The 20,246-nt window shown below is 38.1% G+C and overlaps 1 protein-coding gene across 1 annotated transcript in view; it reads right to left on the reverse strand.

Annotated features, from left to right (window-relative positions):
* PHF21A (PHD finger protein 21A) overlaps window positions 1-20,246 on the reverse strand; it is a 152,728-nt gene that overhangs the window by 15,815 nt on the left and 116,667 nt on the right. The window contains exons 4-8 of the mRNA XM_012645209.1: window positions 19,447-19,698; window positions 17,951-18,040; window positions 14,024-14,317; window positions 3,227-3,325; window positions 216-267 (exon numbers count right to left, since the gene is read on the reverse strand). Coding sequence (XP_012500663.1) covers window positions 216-267; window positions 3,227-3,325; window positions 14,024-14,317; window positions 17,951-18,040; window positions 19,447-19,698 — 787 coding nt within the window. The remainder of the gene's footprint in view (window positions 1-215; window positions 268-3,226; window positions 3,326-14,023; window positions 14,318-17,950; window positions 18,041-19,446; window positions 19,699-20,246) is intronic.

A 20,246-nucleotide genomic window follows, 5' to 3' on the forward strand; every position in this document is an offset into this window, starting at 1 on the left:
CCAGGTCGGTAGTGTGGATAATGATAGGAAGGGGAGGGCCTGAACATCAGATAGAGGGAAGGCAATTTTTCCTCTAAAGGAAATAAAGTTCACATTCGTTGAATCATACTCTATTTGTGTTCCAATTTTCTATTCTAGGAATTCAATCAAACACCATTTTCAAGAACAAAGCTGTGGGCCAGAAAAAAGGCAATGCCAAGAATATCTTCTCTTACCTTCTAGATGGTCATGTGTTACCAACCCTAGAGACACCATGAAGGCAAGTTTCTGTGCCAGAGAAACAAAAGAAGAATATAGTTCAGTCTGGGTTCTCACAAAGCTAATAGCAGATTCCTAGTTAGACACAAGGGAAAGTCAGCCCAATGGGCTGGTTGCCTGAAGGAGGCTGATTCAGATGAACTAAAAGCAGGCATCCTCCACTCTCAAGTAGCTATGGAGACGCTCTAGTAGCTTTCTGGTCTAATAGGCCCAAAAGAGAAGGACTGGGGCCTACATTTTTCTACTTTCTCAATGACAGAAATCAGTATCTTGAGTGACCTGAGGTTTTTTTTTTTCCTTCGAAAAATCCTCTCAAAGGGAAGTGGATTTGATACTTGAAAAATGTGCAGAGGATTTTAAAGAGCCTCCCATATAAGAAGCTCCAAATTCCAAGTGCTTCACTTGTAATGACTAGGTCAAGGTTTCTCACATTTTTACTGCCACTGATTGGACAATGTTAAATCAAAGCTAAATGATTTTTAGGAATGACAGCAGGTGATTCTGTGTAATACTATGATTTTTCAATCAAACATGGACCTAAAAATTATGGAGCAATTTCTCTCTGAAGATCACTCTTAGGGCTCCCTAAGAAGCTAAGTTGACTAGAATACTGCACCCCAAAGCTGAAATGTTAAGATACATCAAGCTGGAGAGAGCATCAGATTGATTTCTATTCTTCTCTCTGGTTGCATGTAGTCTGAAAAGTATGTCTTCATTTTCTGTTGTACCACTGCATGTGGTTTCTGAATATGCCAAATAATACATCAGTTTCTTTCTCTGATGAATAAAGAACATCATCAATTTTTAAAAGACATACTCCTGTAGAGTTATTTATACCACAGTTTGGTCTTTAAAAATCATGACATCTTATCCTTGACATTAAGTATCATGATACTTTGGCCTGAAGTGACAGGTTCAACCTACTGAACATACATTCCTTGAGTAAGCCACTTGAGCACATAGAAATGTCCTTTACGGGTATCTTCAGTCTTCAAGAAATGTTTTTATTTCTTGTTTCAAAAACTTAGGTAGGCACCTATCCCCATTGACAGCCGGAGTAATCCAGCAAGAAAAAGCAGTCTTGGACTCACCCATTTTCTACACTGTACACTGAAACAGCATGTATTTTGTGGTTGCCAACTGACTACGTTACTAACTTTTACTAGCCCTTCAAAATATAATCTAGATTAGAAGGTTCTCCACCAACCGTTCTGTTAACAAAGCAGTGTGTGGACGGACATTCAGATGCACTCTCTTTTAAGTAAGTAACAGCACCCTAGTTGGCCATTCACATCCAACTCATCTTTGCCAGTCTAGATCAAGCTACAAACTAATTATTAGATGAGAAAATCTCCACCCTTGTGGAATAGATTTTCAATGATAGAATAAAAAGTTCTTAAGAACTTTTGCCTCATATATTGATCCCACGTATGCCAACAGCTAATTTATTCTCTTTATGGCAGTGATCTATCCAACTAGAAGGTGAACTATTTGCTACTGCACATTAGCATTTGCTTGCCCACACTGTGTGCCACTGACATAGGATATCCTTCAGTTTCTTCTGACAAGGAAACTTTACCCATAGTTTACTATTTTTCCTCCTTCAAGTATAATACTTGTCATCAATTTTGCAGATGATTTTACAAGTTTCTCAGTAATGTGTGTGACTAGTACTCCCTGTTGGTTACAGTTGTGGTCCCTTCTTTGAAGATAAAATTAAAAATTAATTCATTTCATATCAGAATGAATTCGATTTCATACTTATTTTAGAAAAACCTGAGTTGACTCAATAAATCACTGCTTTAAGAAAAAGACATGAAGCTTTGATGGCTTTATGTCACTATTTGACATGGTTTCATTATAAAGAATGCACTGAACGGCCGGGCGCGGTGGCTCACGCCTGTAATCCTAGCAATCTGGGAGGCTGAGGCGGGTGGATTGTTTGAGCTCAGGAGTTTGAGACCAGCCTGAGCAAGAGCGGGACCCCGTCTCTACTAAAAATAGAAAGAAATTAATCGGACAACTAAAAATATATAGAAAAAATTAGCCGGGCATGGTGGCACATGTCTGTAGTCCCAGCTACTCGGGAGGCTGAGGCAGAAGGATCGCTTGAGCCCAGGAGTTTGAGGTTGTTTTGAGCTAGGCTAACGCCACGGCACTCTAGCCTGGGCAAAAGAGTGAGACTCTGTCTCAAAAAAAAAAAAAAAAAAAAAAAAAAAAATCACTGAAGATAAAGGGAAATGGATTCCTAATGAAATGTAACTATCAGATATTCATCGTCATATTACCTGTCCACGTTTTTCTTCTATAGCTGCATATACGAAAGCATCCAACTAAAAAAATTTTCTTGTCTAAGGACATACATATTCACACTCTTGTACTGGGGTCTTGTTTGCTAATTATGTTTATAATTCTATCTTAAGTTGTAGTATAGATGTTATGATTTTCATCCCTCTATTACACTTCAACGAACTACTTTTGAGCTACTGATTCATTTGGGATTTGGGATTCTAATGCAGTATAATGGCAGTAACAAAATGTACATTTAACAACTGTAGTCGATAATATAAATAGATATTAGCTGAGTGAATTGGATATCTTGTAAGTGTTGGCCAAGACAAACAGAACATAATAATGATTAGGAATGTAATCAGATAGCTGGGAAAATTATCATTAATTTTACATTTCAAATTTTAACAAGTATATCAACAATATCATTTTAAAACTTCTCCTTTGAAATAATCAATATGCTTATATGCCAGTGCATATTAGCAGAGTGTGGACCCTTAGGACCACACTCTAATAAATATTCCCTAGGCCAACCTAGCTCGGCAATAACATGGTTGAATAATGAGAAAGCATGAGAAAAGGAATGATCGAGCGACTCAGAGAGCAGGTGTCCCTCCTGGTGTGTGAAAATAAACCACACATCATAGACTGAGCCTTTCCTTTGCATAGATGGGCCTACCTGAGGGTTCTCTTCCCGTTTTGGTTTAGGTGCAGCAGGTGGGGTGATGGTACGGCTCTCTGTTTGTTTCTCATCTGTTTCTGTGTGAGATTTAACTGTCTAGGAGAGAAAAATTTCAATAAAAATTCAGAATTCATTTTTTAATTAAAAGAATGAAAACAACCAGCAGTTTCAACAGTAGCCAAGAATAAAGAAAAGAACATATTCAAATTTGAAAATATTAATAAAGGAGTTAATATGATGGATTTCACTGGGAGAGGGAGGGAAATAAATTGTGAAGCCCCAGTTGAAATGAAATTGCATAACTAGAGTAAATATGAATCTATAAATAGTCTAAATAATACGAAAAGAAAAACCCATAGTTTAATTCCTATGTATAGAAATGAAGTACATGCTGCTCTCTCTGATTTCAATGTATTTTAGGATGTGGGGGTAGTTTCCCAGAAGCAGGCCCACTGTTGTTATATATAGGTCAAGCTCTAGTCCACAGCATGCTCAAGATCAGAATGATGTCAAAAACATCTTACGTACATCCTCTTTTATTTCGGGATAATTCTAATCATAATCTAAGAGAGATTGCTGAATAACCCTTTCCTGGAATATTTAAAACCTGCCTATATCATCCATTAGAGGAGAGGTGAAATCGCCAAGAACCACCATCTTTCAATAGGCTGCCATCCTAATTACTCCCAAACTCTTCTTCCAGAAGCATCCACTCAAGCAGAAGAAACACCTGTTGCATTACTATCTTCAAACACAAACAGCAGCTAGCATATTGGCAGATCAGGCTTGCTTTACTACTCTTACCATGACCTAATGGCTAATTCATTTTATGAAGCCCTCTGTAAATACTGAAATGATTTTAGAACAGTGAATATAAAACTGTAAACACAAACCTAATTTGCTTTTTCAAAATTAAAAAAAAATGTGGATATAATGGTCTTTTTGTATGGCAACAAGTAATAAAATAAGTGAGAATAAAACTGGTTAGTGATGAGCAGGAGTTTAGTGAAAGACTTTAGTCCTACAAACAGGACATTAAAAGTTTTTCACTTTCTTTCCTGGCTACTTCCATATTTTTCTTTGGCTTTCTTTTTTTCTTTTCCTGGTTCATGAAATTTTTTTTGTTTGTCTTGTTTTTTAATTTTTTTAATTGAAAAATAATAATTATATATATTCCTGCGGTACATAGTGATGTTTTGATACATACGATATATGGTGATCAGATAGGGATAAGTAGCACATACATCCTCTCAAACAGTTATCATTTCTTTGTGCTGGGCACATTCAATATCCTCCTTCTAACTATTTCAAATGATATATATAAATTTTTTATCTTTTTTTAAAATTCAGGATATTATGGGGGTACAAACATTTTGGTTACATGAAATGCATTTGTCTCACTCAAGCCAGGGCTACAAGCATGTCCATCCCCCATACAGTGTGCCCTGTTTCCATTAGCTGTGGGTTTACCTTCCCACTCTTCCTTTGGTTTTTTATATTATCACATAAGGGAAGTGCAAGCTGCCTTATCAGTACTGTGGCAACCACTACTGAGGCAAATGCTGTCTCCCCTCACCCCCACTGACTGGTATCCTCTTATTTTCCCCTTTATACTAAAAGCTACTTGAGAGTGGGGTTTGTTTCATACACCCCTTTGTACCTAGTATAGTGCCTCATGCTGAGCAGGTATACAGCAAAGAGCTGATGATCTTCTGAGTGACGACCATGATGAGGAAGAATCACTCAAGTCACTCTCTCTCTCTGTCACACACACACAAACAGTTTTTATCCAAAAAGGACACATTTCCTTTATAAAACAAACCAGCAATGGGAAAGTAGTTTATAGTGACATTTAAAAGGTCCTGGATGGCCAGCAAGCTTATTTTCATGGTTCTTTGAATGTAGAAGGACAGAGGTATGAAGGAGGAGGGGGAAGATAAGGCCAACCATAAGGGTGTGCTGCTTCAGTCCCAGGCTGCGTGAAGCTCCTTGGAGCCTCTTACTTCCACTTCTAAGGCTGAGTAAAGCACTTAGTGGCAATGTCTCTGGGGAAGGGCAAATCAATTCCTCTCTGCTAAAGAATTACTCACGGTTCAAATTTTTCTCTCTCACGTAAGGAGAGTACAATTATCTTAGTGTTAGATAAAGAATACCAAAAAGTATCCAAAAAATAAAAATAAAACAATCAAAATATTAGAGGGTGTCTTTCTCTCATGGGTCCCTTGCTCTGGGGGAAGCCAGCTACATGTTGCAAGCAGCTCTATGGACAGGCCCAGGTGGTGAGGAACCAAGCCTGCAGCCCACCGCCAGTGGAGACGTGAGGCCTGCCAACGACCATGTGCCCAAGCCTGGAAGTGGAGTATCTAGCTCTAGTTGAGTCTTGACAAACCCTGGCCAAAGAGTTTGACTGCAAACTTGTGAGAGACCTTTAACCAGAACCACCCAGCTAAGCTGCAGACAGACCAGAAAGCAGTGCAATGATGTATTTAAGGTGATGAGAGAAAAAAAACCAAAACTATCAACCAAGAATTCTATATCCTACAAAACTATTCCTCAAAAATGGAAAAATTAAGATGTTCCCAAATAAACAAAAGTGGAGGATATTCACTGCTAGTATATGTGCTCTAAAGAGAGTTCTTCAGGTTGAAATGAAAAGACACTAGACAGGAACTTGAAGCCATATGAAGAAATAAGAACTCCAGTAAATATGTACCTTTACATATTTAACTATATGGGTAAATATAAAAGCCAGTACTATTGTATTTTTTATTTTTAACTTCTCTTGTTTGTTTCCTATATGGCTTAAAAGATAAACACACAAAACAGTAATTACAAATCTACATTAGTGGGCACACAATGCATAAATACATAATTTGTGACGATAACAACATAATGGGGGGCAGAGTTATATACGAGCAGGATTTTTATATATCATTGAATATAAGCTGTGATTAATTCAAACTAGATTGTTAAAAATTTATGAATGTTAACTGTAATTCCCATGGTAACAACTAAGAAAATAATTATATACAGAAAATGAAATGAGGAACGCATGAAAATGGTACAATAGAAAAAAAAAAACAAACACAAAAGAAGGCAATATTGGAGGAACTGAAGAGCAAAAAGATGTAAGGTATGTATAACATATGTAGAAAACAAATAGCAAAATGGCATAAATCCTTCCTTATTAGTAATCACTTTAAATGTAACCAGATTAAACTCAACAATTAAAAGACAGAAAGTAGCAGAATGGACAAAATACATGAGCCAAATATATGCTGTCTGTAAGAGACTCATTTTAGAGCAAAAGTCATAAAAGGTTGAAAGTGAAAGCATGAAAAAAGATATTTCATACAAACAGCGACCGAAGAGTGCAGGGATGGCTACACTACCATCAGGCAGAAGTGACTTAAAGTCAACATGTCTTACAAGAAATAAAGAAGGTCATTACAGACTGACAAAGGGGTCAATTCAGAAAGAAGATATAATAGTTACAAACATATACACACCAAACAACAGAGCCTCAAAATATATGAAGCAAATACTGACAGAATTGAGGAGAGAAATAAAGAGTTTTACAGCAATAGTTGGAAATTTCAATGCCCCACTTTAAACAATGGACAAACCTTATAGACAGAAGATTAACAGAGATGTAGGGGATTTGAACATTACAAACCAACTAGACCTATCAGCCATATAAAGAACACTGCGTTCAACAATAGCAGCATACATAATTCTTATCAAGTACACGTGAAACATTCTCCAGGCTAGACCATATGTTAGGCCACAAAATGAATCATAATGAATTTACAAAGACTGGAATCATCATGTATCTTCTCTGACCACAATGGAAAGAAGTTACAAATCAATAACAGAAGGAATATTGGAAAATTCACAAGTATGTGGAAATTAAATAACACACTTTTAACCAACCAATGGGTTGAAGAAGAAATCACTAGAGAAATGAGAAAATGCTTTGAGAGAAATGAAAATAACAACACAACATACCAAAGCTTAAGTAATCCCATGAAAGTAGTGCGCAGAGGGAAATTTATAGTTAAGAGTCTATATTAAAAAAGAAGATTTCAAATCAATAACCTAACTATACTTTAAGAAACAGAAAAAGAACTAAATCCAAAGTTAGCAGAAGGAAGAAAATAATAAAGAAAAGGGTAGAGAGAGAAATGATATAGAGAAGAACAGAATCAACTAAAAGTTGATTCTTTGAAAAGATCAACAAAATTAACAAACCTTTGGTTTAGACTGACTAAGAAAGAGAGAGAGGATATAAATAAAAAAAGTCAACAATGAAAGTGGCACATCACTACCAATCTTACAGAAATAAAAAGGATTATAAGAAAATACTCTGAACAACTATACGCCAACAAACTAGATAACACGGGCAAAATGGACAAATTCCTAGAAACACACACATTACTAAAACTGACTCAAGAAGAAATAGAAGGCCAGGCACGGTGGCTCACGCCTGTAATCCTAGCACTCTGAGAGGCCGAGGTGGGTGGATAGCTCAAAGTCAGGAGTTTGAGACCAGCCTGAGCAAGGGCGAGACCCTGGTCTCCACTAAAAATGGAAAGAAATTATCTGGACAACTAAAAATATACACAGAGAAAAAATTAGCCGGGCATGGTCGTGCATGCCTGCAGTCCCAGCTACCTGGGAGCCTGAGGCAGGAGGATCGCTTGAGCCCAGGAATTTGAAGTTGCTGTGAGCTAGGCTGAAGCCACAGCACTCTAGCCCAGGCAACAGAGTGAGACTCTGTCTCAAAAAAAAAAAAAAAAGAAGAAATAGAAAATCTCAACAGATCTATAACTGAAGAGATTGAAACAGCAATAAAAATCTTCTACAAAAAGAGAAACTATAGGACCAGATGACTTTATTAGTGAATTCTACCAAACATTTAAAGAATTAGCACCAATCCTTCTCAAACTCTTCCAAAAATTAGAATCCTAACTCATTCTATGAGGCCAGCATTACTCTGAGACCAAAGCCTTAGACACCACAAGAACAGAAAATCACAGAATATCCCTTATGAATATAGATGCAAAAATGCTCAACAAAATACCAACAAACCAAATCCAATAGCATAGTAAAAGAATGATACACCACGGCAAAGCTGGATGTATCCCATGAATGGAAGCACGGTTCAACATAAGAAAAACAATGTAATATACCACAGGACTAGAACCAAGGGGATAAAACCCCACATGATCATCTCAATTGGTGCACAAAAAGTATTTGTCAAAATCCAACTCCCACCACACACACACAAAAGGTAACTAACTATGCAAGGAGACGGATATATTAATTAGCTTAACTGTAATATATATGTATGTATTCATTTATTTTTTTAGAGACAGGGTCTTGCTCTGTTGCACAGGCAGGAGTGCAGTGGTGTGATCACAGCTTACCACTGCCTTGAACTCCTGGGCTCAAGTGATCCCCTTGCCTCAGCCTCCCAAGTAGCTAGAACTACAGGCATGCGCCACCATGCCTGGCTAAATTTTTCTTATTTTTTGTAGAGATGGGGTCTTGCTATACTGTCCAGGTTGGTTTCAAATTACTTGCTTCAAGTGATCCTCCTGCTTCAGCCTCCAAAAGTGCTGGGATTACAGGTGTGAGCCACTCCACCTGGCCATTTCACTGTACATATGTATATCAAACCATCATGTTGTACATCTTAAATACATACAATTCGTATTTTTAAAAAGTCTAACACTCATTCATGATAAAAGCACTCAGAAAACTTGGAACAGAAGGGAACCTCCTCACTTTTATAAAGAATATTCATGAAAAACTATATCTAACATACTCAATGGTGTAACACTGAAAGTTTTCCCCAAGATCAGCCATAAGACAAGGGTGTTTGCTTTCACCATTGCTATTCCACATTGTAGTGGAAGTTCTAGCCAGAGCAATTATGCAAGAAAAAGAAATAAAAGGCACCCAAACTGGAAAGGAACATGTAAAACTATCACTATATGCAGATGACATGAAACCCTATATATAGAAAACCTTATAGAATGTACAAAATAATTACTAGAGCTAATAAACAAATTTAGCAAGGGTACAAGATCAAGACAAAAATCAGTTATGTGTGAGTTACACATCAAAGGACAATATCAAGAAAGTGAAAAGACAACCTATGGAATAGTTGCAAATCATTGCATATATGCAAATCGCACATCTGATAAGGAAGGGTCCAGTATCCAGATTATATAAAGAACACTTAGAACTCAAAAACTGGCAAAGGATTTCAATAGACCTTTCTCCAAAGATATATTAATACAAATGGACAACAAGCACATGAAAAGATGCTCAACATCATTAGTCATTAGAAAAATGCAAATCAAAGTCATAATGCCACAGTACTTCACACCCACTAGAATGGCTATAAACAAAACAAAAGAAAGGAAAATAATTAAGTGTTGGCAAGGATGTGAAGAAAATGGAATGCTCACACATTGCTGTTGGGAATGAAAAGTGGTTTAGCCACTGGGGAAAACAGTTTGGCAGTTCTTCAAATAGTTGAGCAGAATTACCATATGACCCAGCAATTCCACTCCCTAAAGAATTGAAAGCAGGTACTCATACAAATGCTTGTGCACAAATGTTCACAGCAGCACTATTCACAATAGCCAAAAAGTGGAAACAAAATGTATTTTCCTATGTCTATCATCAGATGAACGAATAAACAAATTGTGGTATATACATACAATGGAATATGATCCAGCCATTAAAAAGGAAGGAAGCACTGATATATGTTACAATATGGCTGAATCTCAAAAACATTATGCTAAGTGGCAAAAGCCAGATATAAAGGGTCACATATTACATGAATTTGTTTATACAAAATATCCAGAACAGGTATATCTATAGAGACAGAAAGCCAGGGGCAGTAACTGCTTAATGGATACTGGGTTTTATTTTGGGGTAATGAAAATGTTTTGGAACAAGATAGAGGTGGTGGTAAGCACATGTACTAAATGCCACTGAATTGTTCACTTTAAAATGGTTAATTTTATGTGATGTGAATTTTACCTCAATTTAAAAAAAACATTAGGTTAGAAAACAAAAGACTGTTTTAAGTTTGGTCTCTATCGGAGATTAAAAACCATTATCCAGACTTGAAGTTGCCCTGCAGATGTTACTTTTTGTCTGCATGGTATTTAAACAGTTACCAGTATTTTAACAACTAGGCAACTTTTTAAAACATCTGGATTTCAGGCTTTTCTTGAAAGAGGCTCCATATGATAAAAACTGGTTATTGCCAAGAAGCAGCTGCTTCCTTGAGATGGTACATATTACTTTGCAGTTTACCACAGTCTCTTCCATTTTCTATTGTCAGTTATTATCATGCTTGTCTTTACTATGTTAAAGAGGAATTAACAATAAAAGTGGGATCTCTCTTGCACTCATTTTCCCATTGAAAGTGGAAAAATAAAAAGTCCACTTGTTTATTCCTAGCCTGCTTACTCATTTACATTTGCTGCTACGAACCCATGGCTATTTGAATTTGCAACTCCTGTTCTTTTTGCTATTATAAAACAACCCAAAAACTCTGCACAAATCAAGAGCTAAGTTAATCAATTATACCCTGAATTTCAAATTCACCTTCTGAGACTTGGCTGCATGAAAATCAAAGTTAGGCAAATGCAAATAAACAAATGTCCAAATAATTTCGTTAACCGAAGTTAAATAAATTTGGATCAAAGGCAAAGCAAAATCCATTATTTGGTCACTTGGATCTATTTTCCCTACTATAGTAACAGTATTAAAATGGGAAAGGGAATTATCAGCTCAGGTTTACTGAGCAGGAAAACTGGAAGTTGAGGATAAATACATTGGATAATATTCTTATAAGTACTCCCTTTTTTAGGGAATATTGTGCAGGTTCCTATGAAAAATATATATGGAGTAGGGGGCTGAGTGGACAATCTGGCAATTTTCCCCCACAGAACCTTGGATTTTTTTCAGCAGGTGAGCCTTGAAGACACACATAGAGGTCTTTGTTGCAGGGTGTGGCATGGGATGGCGAAGAAATGAACATAATTCCTGAGAAATAACTGCATTAGGCATAAACATTAAACACTAGCTCATTTCATCATCAACAGGTGTTAGCCCCATTTCATACAGTGCTGGAGAGGACAGGGACACAAAAGGAGGTGATGTAAGGGATATAACACAAGTTTGTCTGGCTTCATCTACTTTCTGTCTAAAATACGTCTTTAGCCTCAAAGCTCTTTAAACCCTATCACTCATTTTCTCAGAGCCATGATGTAATGTGGCTTCTAATAAGGGACAAGAGCTCTTATCTGGGGTGGATAAGGAAGATGGTTATGCCTAACAAGGGAAGAAGAAGTGAGACCACTGTTGTAACTGGCACTGCCTCTTCCCTTTCCTATGCCAACATGGGAGGCAACCGAACTGTAAAATTTGTTATATTTCCTTCTCTGTAGGCAGAGCCTCATTGCCTGCTCCAAATGCACTAGAAACTGAGCTCCATAAGGGTATAGGTAGGCTTTGGTTTATCCACCCTTGCATACAGACACCACGGGCAGCATAGCAGTTGGTATTAATACTTCACCAACGCATTTCTATTAAATGTATGATGTTATCACCTAAAGGAAACAGCAGAAAACAGAAGAAACCCTTCTACCCTGGTTATACAGAGAATGTTCAACACAGGTTTGAGAACTCTGTCAACAGGTGTGAACAGGTACTCCACAGCTACCTATGTTGCACTGCTTTACTCTTAATCCATCTATGCGATCTCTTAATGGCTATAAATATGATATCGAAAACGAAACATAAAATAGAAAAGAAGGATAGTAGAAAGATCTGAAGTAAGAGAATCCTGACAATAAAATCTTAGGAGAGTCCCTGCTGACTGTGCTTGGTAACCTGTAAGACTATTATGCCAGGTGGCCTGCTAAACTAAAATAGCACTGACTGAATTTCCCTATTTGACTAAAAAGAAGAGAGACCATGGAATTTACTGCTACAAAAGAATTTTTTTTAATTCTTAAGAATTCGTAGTATCTTCTTGTGATATAATTAAAATAAAAAGCTCTATCAACATAAAGACCAAGAAAAAATGCTCAATACAAAATAATATACAGTTTAATTTTGTTTTTTGCCTTAAAAATGTGTTAGAATATGCACAGAAAATATCTGTAGGAACATAATCTAAAATTGATAATACCAATTAACTCTTGGGGGTAAAATTATGATAAAATTATGGGAAAGTTTACTCTCTCTTTAGATTATGGGGGAGAGTACTTTCTATAAACTATATTTTTATAATGTTTGAATTTTGTTTTTAATGAACATGTATTACCTTTGTAATCAGAAAAAAAAGAAACGTCAAAATAAAACCGAAATAATTTTTGTCTCCTAAAAATACTTTTATCAAAAGAGATCAAAAATAAGTAATACTTAGTAATCTAAATTGAGTTGTGAAAACACATTCTGTGGAGTACTAAGGCTCCTCAGAGTTTCTTTGAGAGCCAGCACAAGACGTGTCCCCACCCAAACTCCTAAGCTTGAACAACCTGACTTTCAGTATTTTAATAGTGACGTTCTGCAGCCGTAAGTTTGAAAATTTCTGATCTAAAATATATGTGAATAATTTATTTCTGAATATTCCTCAAAGCACTTCCTGGGGTTTTGAGCAGGCTCCCCAGGAATAGAGACGTATTCTCTCTTGTGTTATCTGAGCACAAGATTTTGGTACCTAACTTCTTTGAGTGCCAGGTCTGCTGAATTCATGAGCTACTAGTTGAAGGCTTTGTGCTCTATGCATAAGGTTCCTCTCTTCAAGAAGGCGAAGGCAGCAAGATGCCTTTTCATTCCCCACCATCTGTAGAGCCTCTCTGAATCCTGGTCTGCCATCCAGAAGAAGATTCAAGATCACCAGAGGCTATTTTCAGATGAGTAAGTCAAGACTGAGCAATTAGAAACAGATCAATGACTTTTTAAAGCAACTTTCTTTAAAGTGGATACTTTTCTTTGCAAAATTCTTTATATATTTATTTTTAATCAGCTTTTTCGGGCTGAATCTTGGCAAAATTGTTCTTTTTTATCATTGGTCTTTTTTAAAATAGGATACAGTGACTGCCTATACATCTTTTTGTTATTTTTACGGGTCTTTCTTTACAAATCTTTAAGTGTTTTTTGAGGTTACCTGTATTATTCTAGCCTTAAGAGAAAACCTGACTTCAGAACGATGAATGAAAGGTTTCGGTGTTTGAGCTAAAATATCTGCATCCTCTAAAGTTAAAAGAATGCTTTTTGGAAATTTTAACTGTTTTTTTTGCTTCTCATTATCTGTAGTAGTCAAGGACAATCTTTGAAATGAAATCCCTTTCCCTGTTTTGTTTATTCTTCCTGGCTTCCACAGCCTTATCTTCACCTGGATTCTTACTGGGCCAAAACTAATATGGCGTTTTCTGTTTACTGCCTAATCTGTGCTTCTTAACTGAGGGCAGCAGAGCCAATCTGTGATTTTCAGCATCAGAACCAGCAGGGGGAGCTCACTCACACAGGAATCTGAACCCACCTATAAAGGGATGGGGGAAAAGTGACCAAACCCAACTTTCTTCAGTAAGAATGGCCATTTTGCATGTGGATGAATTATCACACGATAAATAACAGCTTATTGACAATGGTGCTGAGATGAAGAGCCCTTGAGAAGGTGTATTTAGGGACAGCTCAGCAGCCACACGCCACAACGGCAAGGCTGCTGCCCAGAGCAGGCACATACTCTGCCTGTACCTGTTTTTCAAGGCTTGGCTTGCTAAGCTGTACAGTTTGAGGTCCAGCGAGTCTGGTCCCTGGAGTAGCTATCACAATGCTGGTGAGCTGGGCCATGGGGAACGTTTTGGCTATGGTTGCAGTCTGCCCATTGACGACACGGACGGGGTGGATGGAATTCTGGGATGTGGGAAGGGTTGTGGGGGTGAACTTGGTCAGCATGACGGGCCTCTGGATAAGCTGAGGAGCTGCAAGCATGGGAGGAGGTGCTGGGGCAATAGGAATGTTATTCTGGGCCACAGGCTTGGGTCGAACCTATAGGGGAAAGAGAGAATAATTATTGTATTACTTAAAGAAACTGCTCAAGTCCTATAAGTCTAAAACATTGCCAAATCTTCCAAACTGTATGTGTGAAATGGTATTTAATACAAACATTTATTAATGTTCATTTTGGTATTATCAATTCTATATATCTCAGGACATAAAATCTTATAAAAAACTCATCAGCTCTGAAGAGGGTCCAGATCCCACCCTAGAACACAATACTTCTGATTCTAAACCCTCAGCTCCCTCTCATATACCATGCCACCTCTTCGGGCTGAGGTCAAAGGCCTAATCCGGAGACTGGTACCACCCAGAACTGGTGCCCAGTATGGTAACTTATTTCACACTCTACATTTCTTTATATCCACAGCTTCAGTTTGCCCCTGTTTCTGGCCCTCTAACTCTTCCTATTCTTGGCCACTTCTTCTCTGTCTCCTTTGTGGGCTTACTCTTCCTTTGTCCAATCCCAAACGTGAGTATCTCTCAGGATTTTGTCCTGGAACTCCTTTTTTTCCTTATGTCCTCACTCTTCCTGGCAGCTTTCACCCATCTCATGGCTTCAATTACCATCTGTGTACTGAAGATTTTCACAATTTTATCCCAGGACCAGAGATGTTTCCTGAACTTCAGAATCATGTTTAACTGCTTGTTAGACATCTCTATTTGGATATCTCACAGTAAGTTCAAAAGCAACATGTCTAAAACTCATCAGTTTCTTCCTCCAACCCTTTCTTCCTCCTATATATGGTCTTTTCTTGATAAAATTCAGAATCATTCTTCATGCTTCCTACTCCACCTCTATTTCCTAAACATTTCTTAAATCTGCCTACTTCTTTCTATCCTCAATGCCACTACTGAATCAGTGACAAAAAAATTGTGGTTAAAAACATGAAGTTAGCTTTTCCTGGGTCCAAATCCTGGTTCTACCACTTATTAGCTGTGTAACCTCAGGCAATATATCTGATCTCTCTACGCCAGTATTTTTCAAACTTTTTAAACTGTGACCCTGTGGGCAAAATCCTTTCCTCCTATGCATGAAGAGTATGACCTTCAGTTAACTCTCTAGCTCTCTTCTCCTAGAACCCCGATAAAGGTAAGAATGTCAACTATGTTTCTAGGCAACATTGCTTATGATAAAAATGACCCCTTATTGCTAAACCGAATCTGGATGGGGAGAATTACAAATACTTCACAGGATACCGTGCTTTTTGGGCTTCCCTAAGTGGGGTGACTCTTCTAACTTGGGCATGTCCATTGTGGGGACCTTCAAAGCCATTCCTATGGAATTGTTATAAGGATACATGGGTTTCTGTGGCATAAGGCTTCTATGTCAGGGCAGCTCTCCCACCATCCTTGGGGTAAAGATCTCATTTTCTTGCAACTGAGTTATCACTAGACAGATGTAGGGACTGCTGTATGGGCTCCTGTGGGGATTCCCATTGAAGAAAAATGTCTGATGCTATCTTGCTGACAAACTGTGGTTGCTGTCCTTTATCTTCCAAGTAGACTGATGCCAACTGTGGCCTATGAAAGTTTTGTGTGTCTGAATGTTTAGTTCAACCTAAAACAACCCTCTAGTGGGTGCTACTGACCCATAGTGGGAAATACATTTTACACTGTCATCAGTACACACATATAGATACCTATTTATATCTCTATAAAACAAAAACTTCATGAAATAGAGTACATAATACATACTATGTACTTTATTATTTCCTATTCTGTTCTATTCATTTAAAAATTCTTGTTACAAGCCACTAAATTGATTTTACTGCCTACAAATGGGTCATGACCCACAGTTTGAAAAACATGGACTAAACCTTAGACTCTTTATCCTAAAAGGAGTAATACATGCTTTCACAGGGTTGTTAAGAAGATTAAAATAGATAATCCATGTAAAGTTCCTAGCACAGTATCTAGTGTGTAGCAAGATTCTAGGAACATTATTATTATTGACAACATCCTAATGGTCCCTCCTGCCCACAGTCTTGACCAAGTCCAATCTATTCTCTGCACAGTAGCAAGAGGGAATTTTCTAAAACACATCTGACCACATCAAGTACTTGTTTGAAAATGCTCTAATGCAGGGATCCCCAACCTTTCTGGCACCAGGGACCATTTTCATGGAAGACAGTTTTTCCACAGACCAAGGAGTTGCAGGGGGGAGGTTTCTGGATCGTTCAAGCACATTACATGTATTGAGTACTGTGTTTCTATTATTATTACATTGTAATATATAATGAAATAATTATACAACTCACCACAGGTTGGGGACCCCAGCTCTAATGGATCTCCACTGCTCCCTGGATTCCCCCTGCCCCCAACATAAGGCCCAGATTCCTACACAGCCTACGAGGTTCCACAGGCTCTGGCTCCAATGGGCTTCTCCGGCCTCACCCTTAACTCTAGTCTGCATCTGCCAGCTGGCACTCTATGCTCAGCCACAGCAAATCTCCTTTGGTTCCTTAAACTTATAAGCACTCTCCACCCCAGACCTGTATATCTGCTCTGCTCTCTGCCTGGGACATTTTTATTCTTCCTCCAAAACGTCGTCAGGCCAACTCTACTAGGATTTTAGGTTAGATTGAATGTCTCATCTTCAAGGAAACCTTGAAGAAACCTTCTCTAATACACTTAAAAATGGGCAGGTGTCCCTCTCATATGTTCTCACACTACCCTGTACTTCCCATAATAGACAATGTAATTGGCTGTATATGTGTCTGAAGTGCTGTGAGGACAGACAACTGTCTTGAAAACTGGCATATCCATAGGGCTTAGTACAGTGTTTGCTACCCAAGGCATTTATTAAGGATTTATCTGATAAATAACTAAAATCATCTTATCTCATGTTAGTATTGCCCATTCCCTTTCCCAGAGGCTATCTGGACATCATTTATGCCACTGAGCACAAAAGTCCTTTCTCTTCTCTCTTTGCCTGAAACCTAGGGCCTCATGTAAGTACTCTCAATCTTTCTACCAAGCAAGTCAACACCCCTCAATGTCCAAACTTGGGTTATCCTGACATTCCATCGTGAGAATGGTGAGGGTCAGCTTAAGTGCTGAAAGAACACTCTCAGGAGAACATGGGCAAGCAGAGCTGCTGGGGCCTAGGTAGAAAGTCCCCTATACAGACTCCTAGCCTAAGCTCTGTAAGCAAGTCTTTGCACAATATGATGCTCAATGCCATCACTTTCTAGAGTAGAACTGAATGGTTTCTATGGTAGGTTTGGCTGTTGTTTCCTTCCCTACTTTTCTTGGCATATAGGAAAGAAATAACAAGTGGCAACTGCATTATTTTCCCACTGTCAGGCAGGTTTTGGCTAAATTCTTTCGATAAGTTAATATTGTAAGGTTTATAATGGTGGTATCTTTATTGTTTTAAATTTTGGATAATCTCCTTTTACTTCACTTTCCCCTGCTACTGCCTTTGGTCATTGCTATTAATAATAAACGATGATAAAATAAGCTTCTTCATGGTATAGAAATCAGCAGTCAGAATTTTTAGCTAAGTGGGATCTGAATACAGCTGAACTGACAAGCCCTAGTACACGATGTTTAGAAAGAGCCCATGAGGATTTCTGTCCCACCTAACCCATCACTGGGCTTGTCACTGGCTTTACTCACCTGTGGAAGAAAGTTTGGACGCGGAGTGAGTCTAGGAGGAGGGATAAACTGTGGTACTTTGATGGGCTGAGGAGGTGTTGCCTGAACCTGCTAAAAAATGGGAAAAATAAATAAACCAAAGAGAACAATTACTGTTCAATATCAAAGCTAGGCATTCTTAAAGTATTTTCAGCATCTCTATTCTTTGGGTCAGACAGTATTTTCCACAAGATTTCATTGTAGAGTTAGCCACCTGAATTAACACTGCATTAGGAAACTTTTTTACTCTCTCACCTGCATGCTTTATCCTATAAGGTAAACCAACCACACTTCTGTTTCCTCATGCACCTAACGTAGAACATACCAGGCTCAGTAATGTTAGACAATTTCCTCTGACACTCAGGAACTCTTATATTTACATATTTTAAAAGTCAAGACTGGATCCAAAGTAAAATCAAACTTGCTGCCTGGCCAAGTGGGCCTTCTCCCGATATAAAAGCTTTATCTATAACAGTGAATAGCTTTATTCTAATAGAGAATTTTCTAACTCTCAGCACCTGGCTGAGTGATTTGGTTGCTTCTCTAAGGATTTCTGGGTAAGTGGCAAAGCTTCACTTTATTGCTCTCTAGTTTCACTCATCACTGGTTAACATTCAAAAGCTACCAAGAGCTTTTAGCTGCCATGCTTTTCCCTACTTTTATTTTTAGGGACAGGGTCTCACTCTGTTGCCTGGGTTAGAATGCAATGACATAATCATAGCTCACTGCAACCTCAAACTCCTGGGCTCAAGGGATCCTCCTGCCTTAGCCTCCCAAAGCACTGGGATTACAGGCGTGAGCCATCGTGCCCAACCCACTGCCATTTTAAGAAGGAAATTTTACACCAAAATTTAGATATATTTCCCTCAAGCTTCTGACAATATCAATTTTCTAAATGGCTCGATCCTAGAAATCTCATGGACAATTCTTGTTCAAGTACAAGGGATCTCTTTTTTTTCCTGATAGAATTGAACACTGACTATGTTAATTTGTGAGTTTCTGGAATATTTTTAAAGTGCCGCAACTAACTCCAGTACTTCCTGGATGCAATCAGTTTAAAAGGATAGTGAACTAAAAGAATTATCACGGGGTTTTCTCCAAAGTAATAATATAGCACAATAGAGTTTAAGCACTCAAGTTTCACAGGAAAAACTGTGGACAGGGTGGAGGGAGAGATAAATGAAACAGTGTGTATGCCGCTGTGAAGGACACCTTTGCTCTAAAATCAAGTCATACCTTGATTTCAGATAATACAATGGAATTTGGTCCTTGCTGTCATGATATTTTTGCAGTTACTTGAGCAGATAGTAGAAATGCCATATTCCCTTATTCCTTGTCAGCCCTGAAGGGAAATTTGGTATGCTAGAAGAATGATGGAAACTGAGAAATCCAGCAGGAACCTAAAATGTATATATTCTACAAGTGCACATCCTGAACCCTCTCATGTGGGCACACATGAGATGTAGCTGCTGGCTTACCAGAGTGACTGTGTTTTTTGCCACAATTTGTACAGCCTCTGCTCCAGGCCCAGTGACCTTACTAGACGTCTGGAGGTTGACTGGTGTGTTCTGCACATCAGTGCTGAGCACAGCCTTCTGACTGTTGATGGCGGTCACCATAGCAATGGTAGGTCTCTGGCCCACAACAGAGGCAGGCATGGTCGCAGTTGCTGCTTTCAAGACGAGAGGTAGTGTCTTTGTGGTAATCATAGAAGCTGTAGTTACAGTCTTCTAGGAGACATGGAGAACAGATATTAGGACACTAAATCTAAACAATAAACTAAATCTCACTAAACAATATGCTGCTAAACCCCAGAAGAAAACAAAGCAGTAATTCTCATAATCTAGTTTCTCTGTATAACAGCATTTCTTTTGTGTATATACGAGCACACTTCTTATTATAGGGAAAGGCAATCTCTAGTTTGCTCGAGTTGTCAAATTAGCATCAATCGTGAATGGGCAAGTTCATAGTAATAACTGCAGACTAATATGGGCACAGAGTTTTCAACAATGAACAAATGAGTTTACAGATACAGAAAATGAATGTGCTTGTTCTAGTTTTTCTAATTCTTTGTTTGCTGTCAATTAGTTTAAACTTTGTACAAGTTGCAAATCAATGAGGTATATATCACCTCTATCCTTAATTGCTATAACGTCATCAATATGAAGCAAGCCATCATATAATTCTGGATGTCTGCCTTCCGTGACATAAAGGTTAGGGCAAAAGGATAGTGTCTTTTCATTTTTTGAGTGGCACCCAGGAGAGAGGGAAGGGAAAC

This window comes from Propithecus coquereli, unplaced genomic scaffold, assembly GCF_000956105.1.
Source record: "Propithecus coquereli isolate 6110/MARCELLA unplaced genomic scaffold, Pcoq_1.0 Scaffold227, whole genome shotgun sequence".
NCBI classification, from domain to species: Eukaryota; Metazoa; Chordata; class Mammalia; order Primates; family Indriidae; genus Propithecus; species Propithecus coquereli.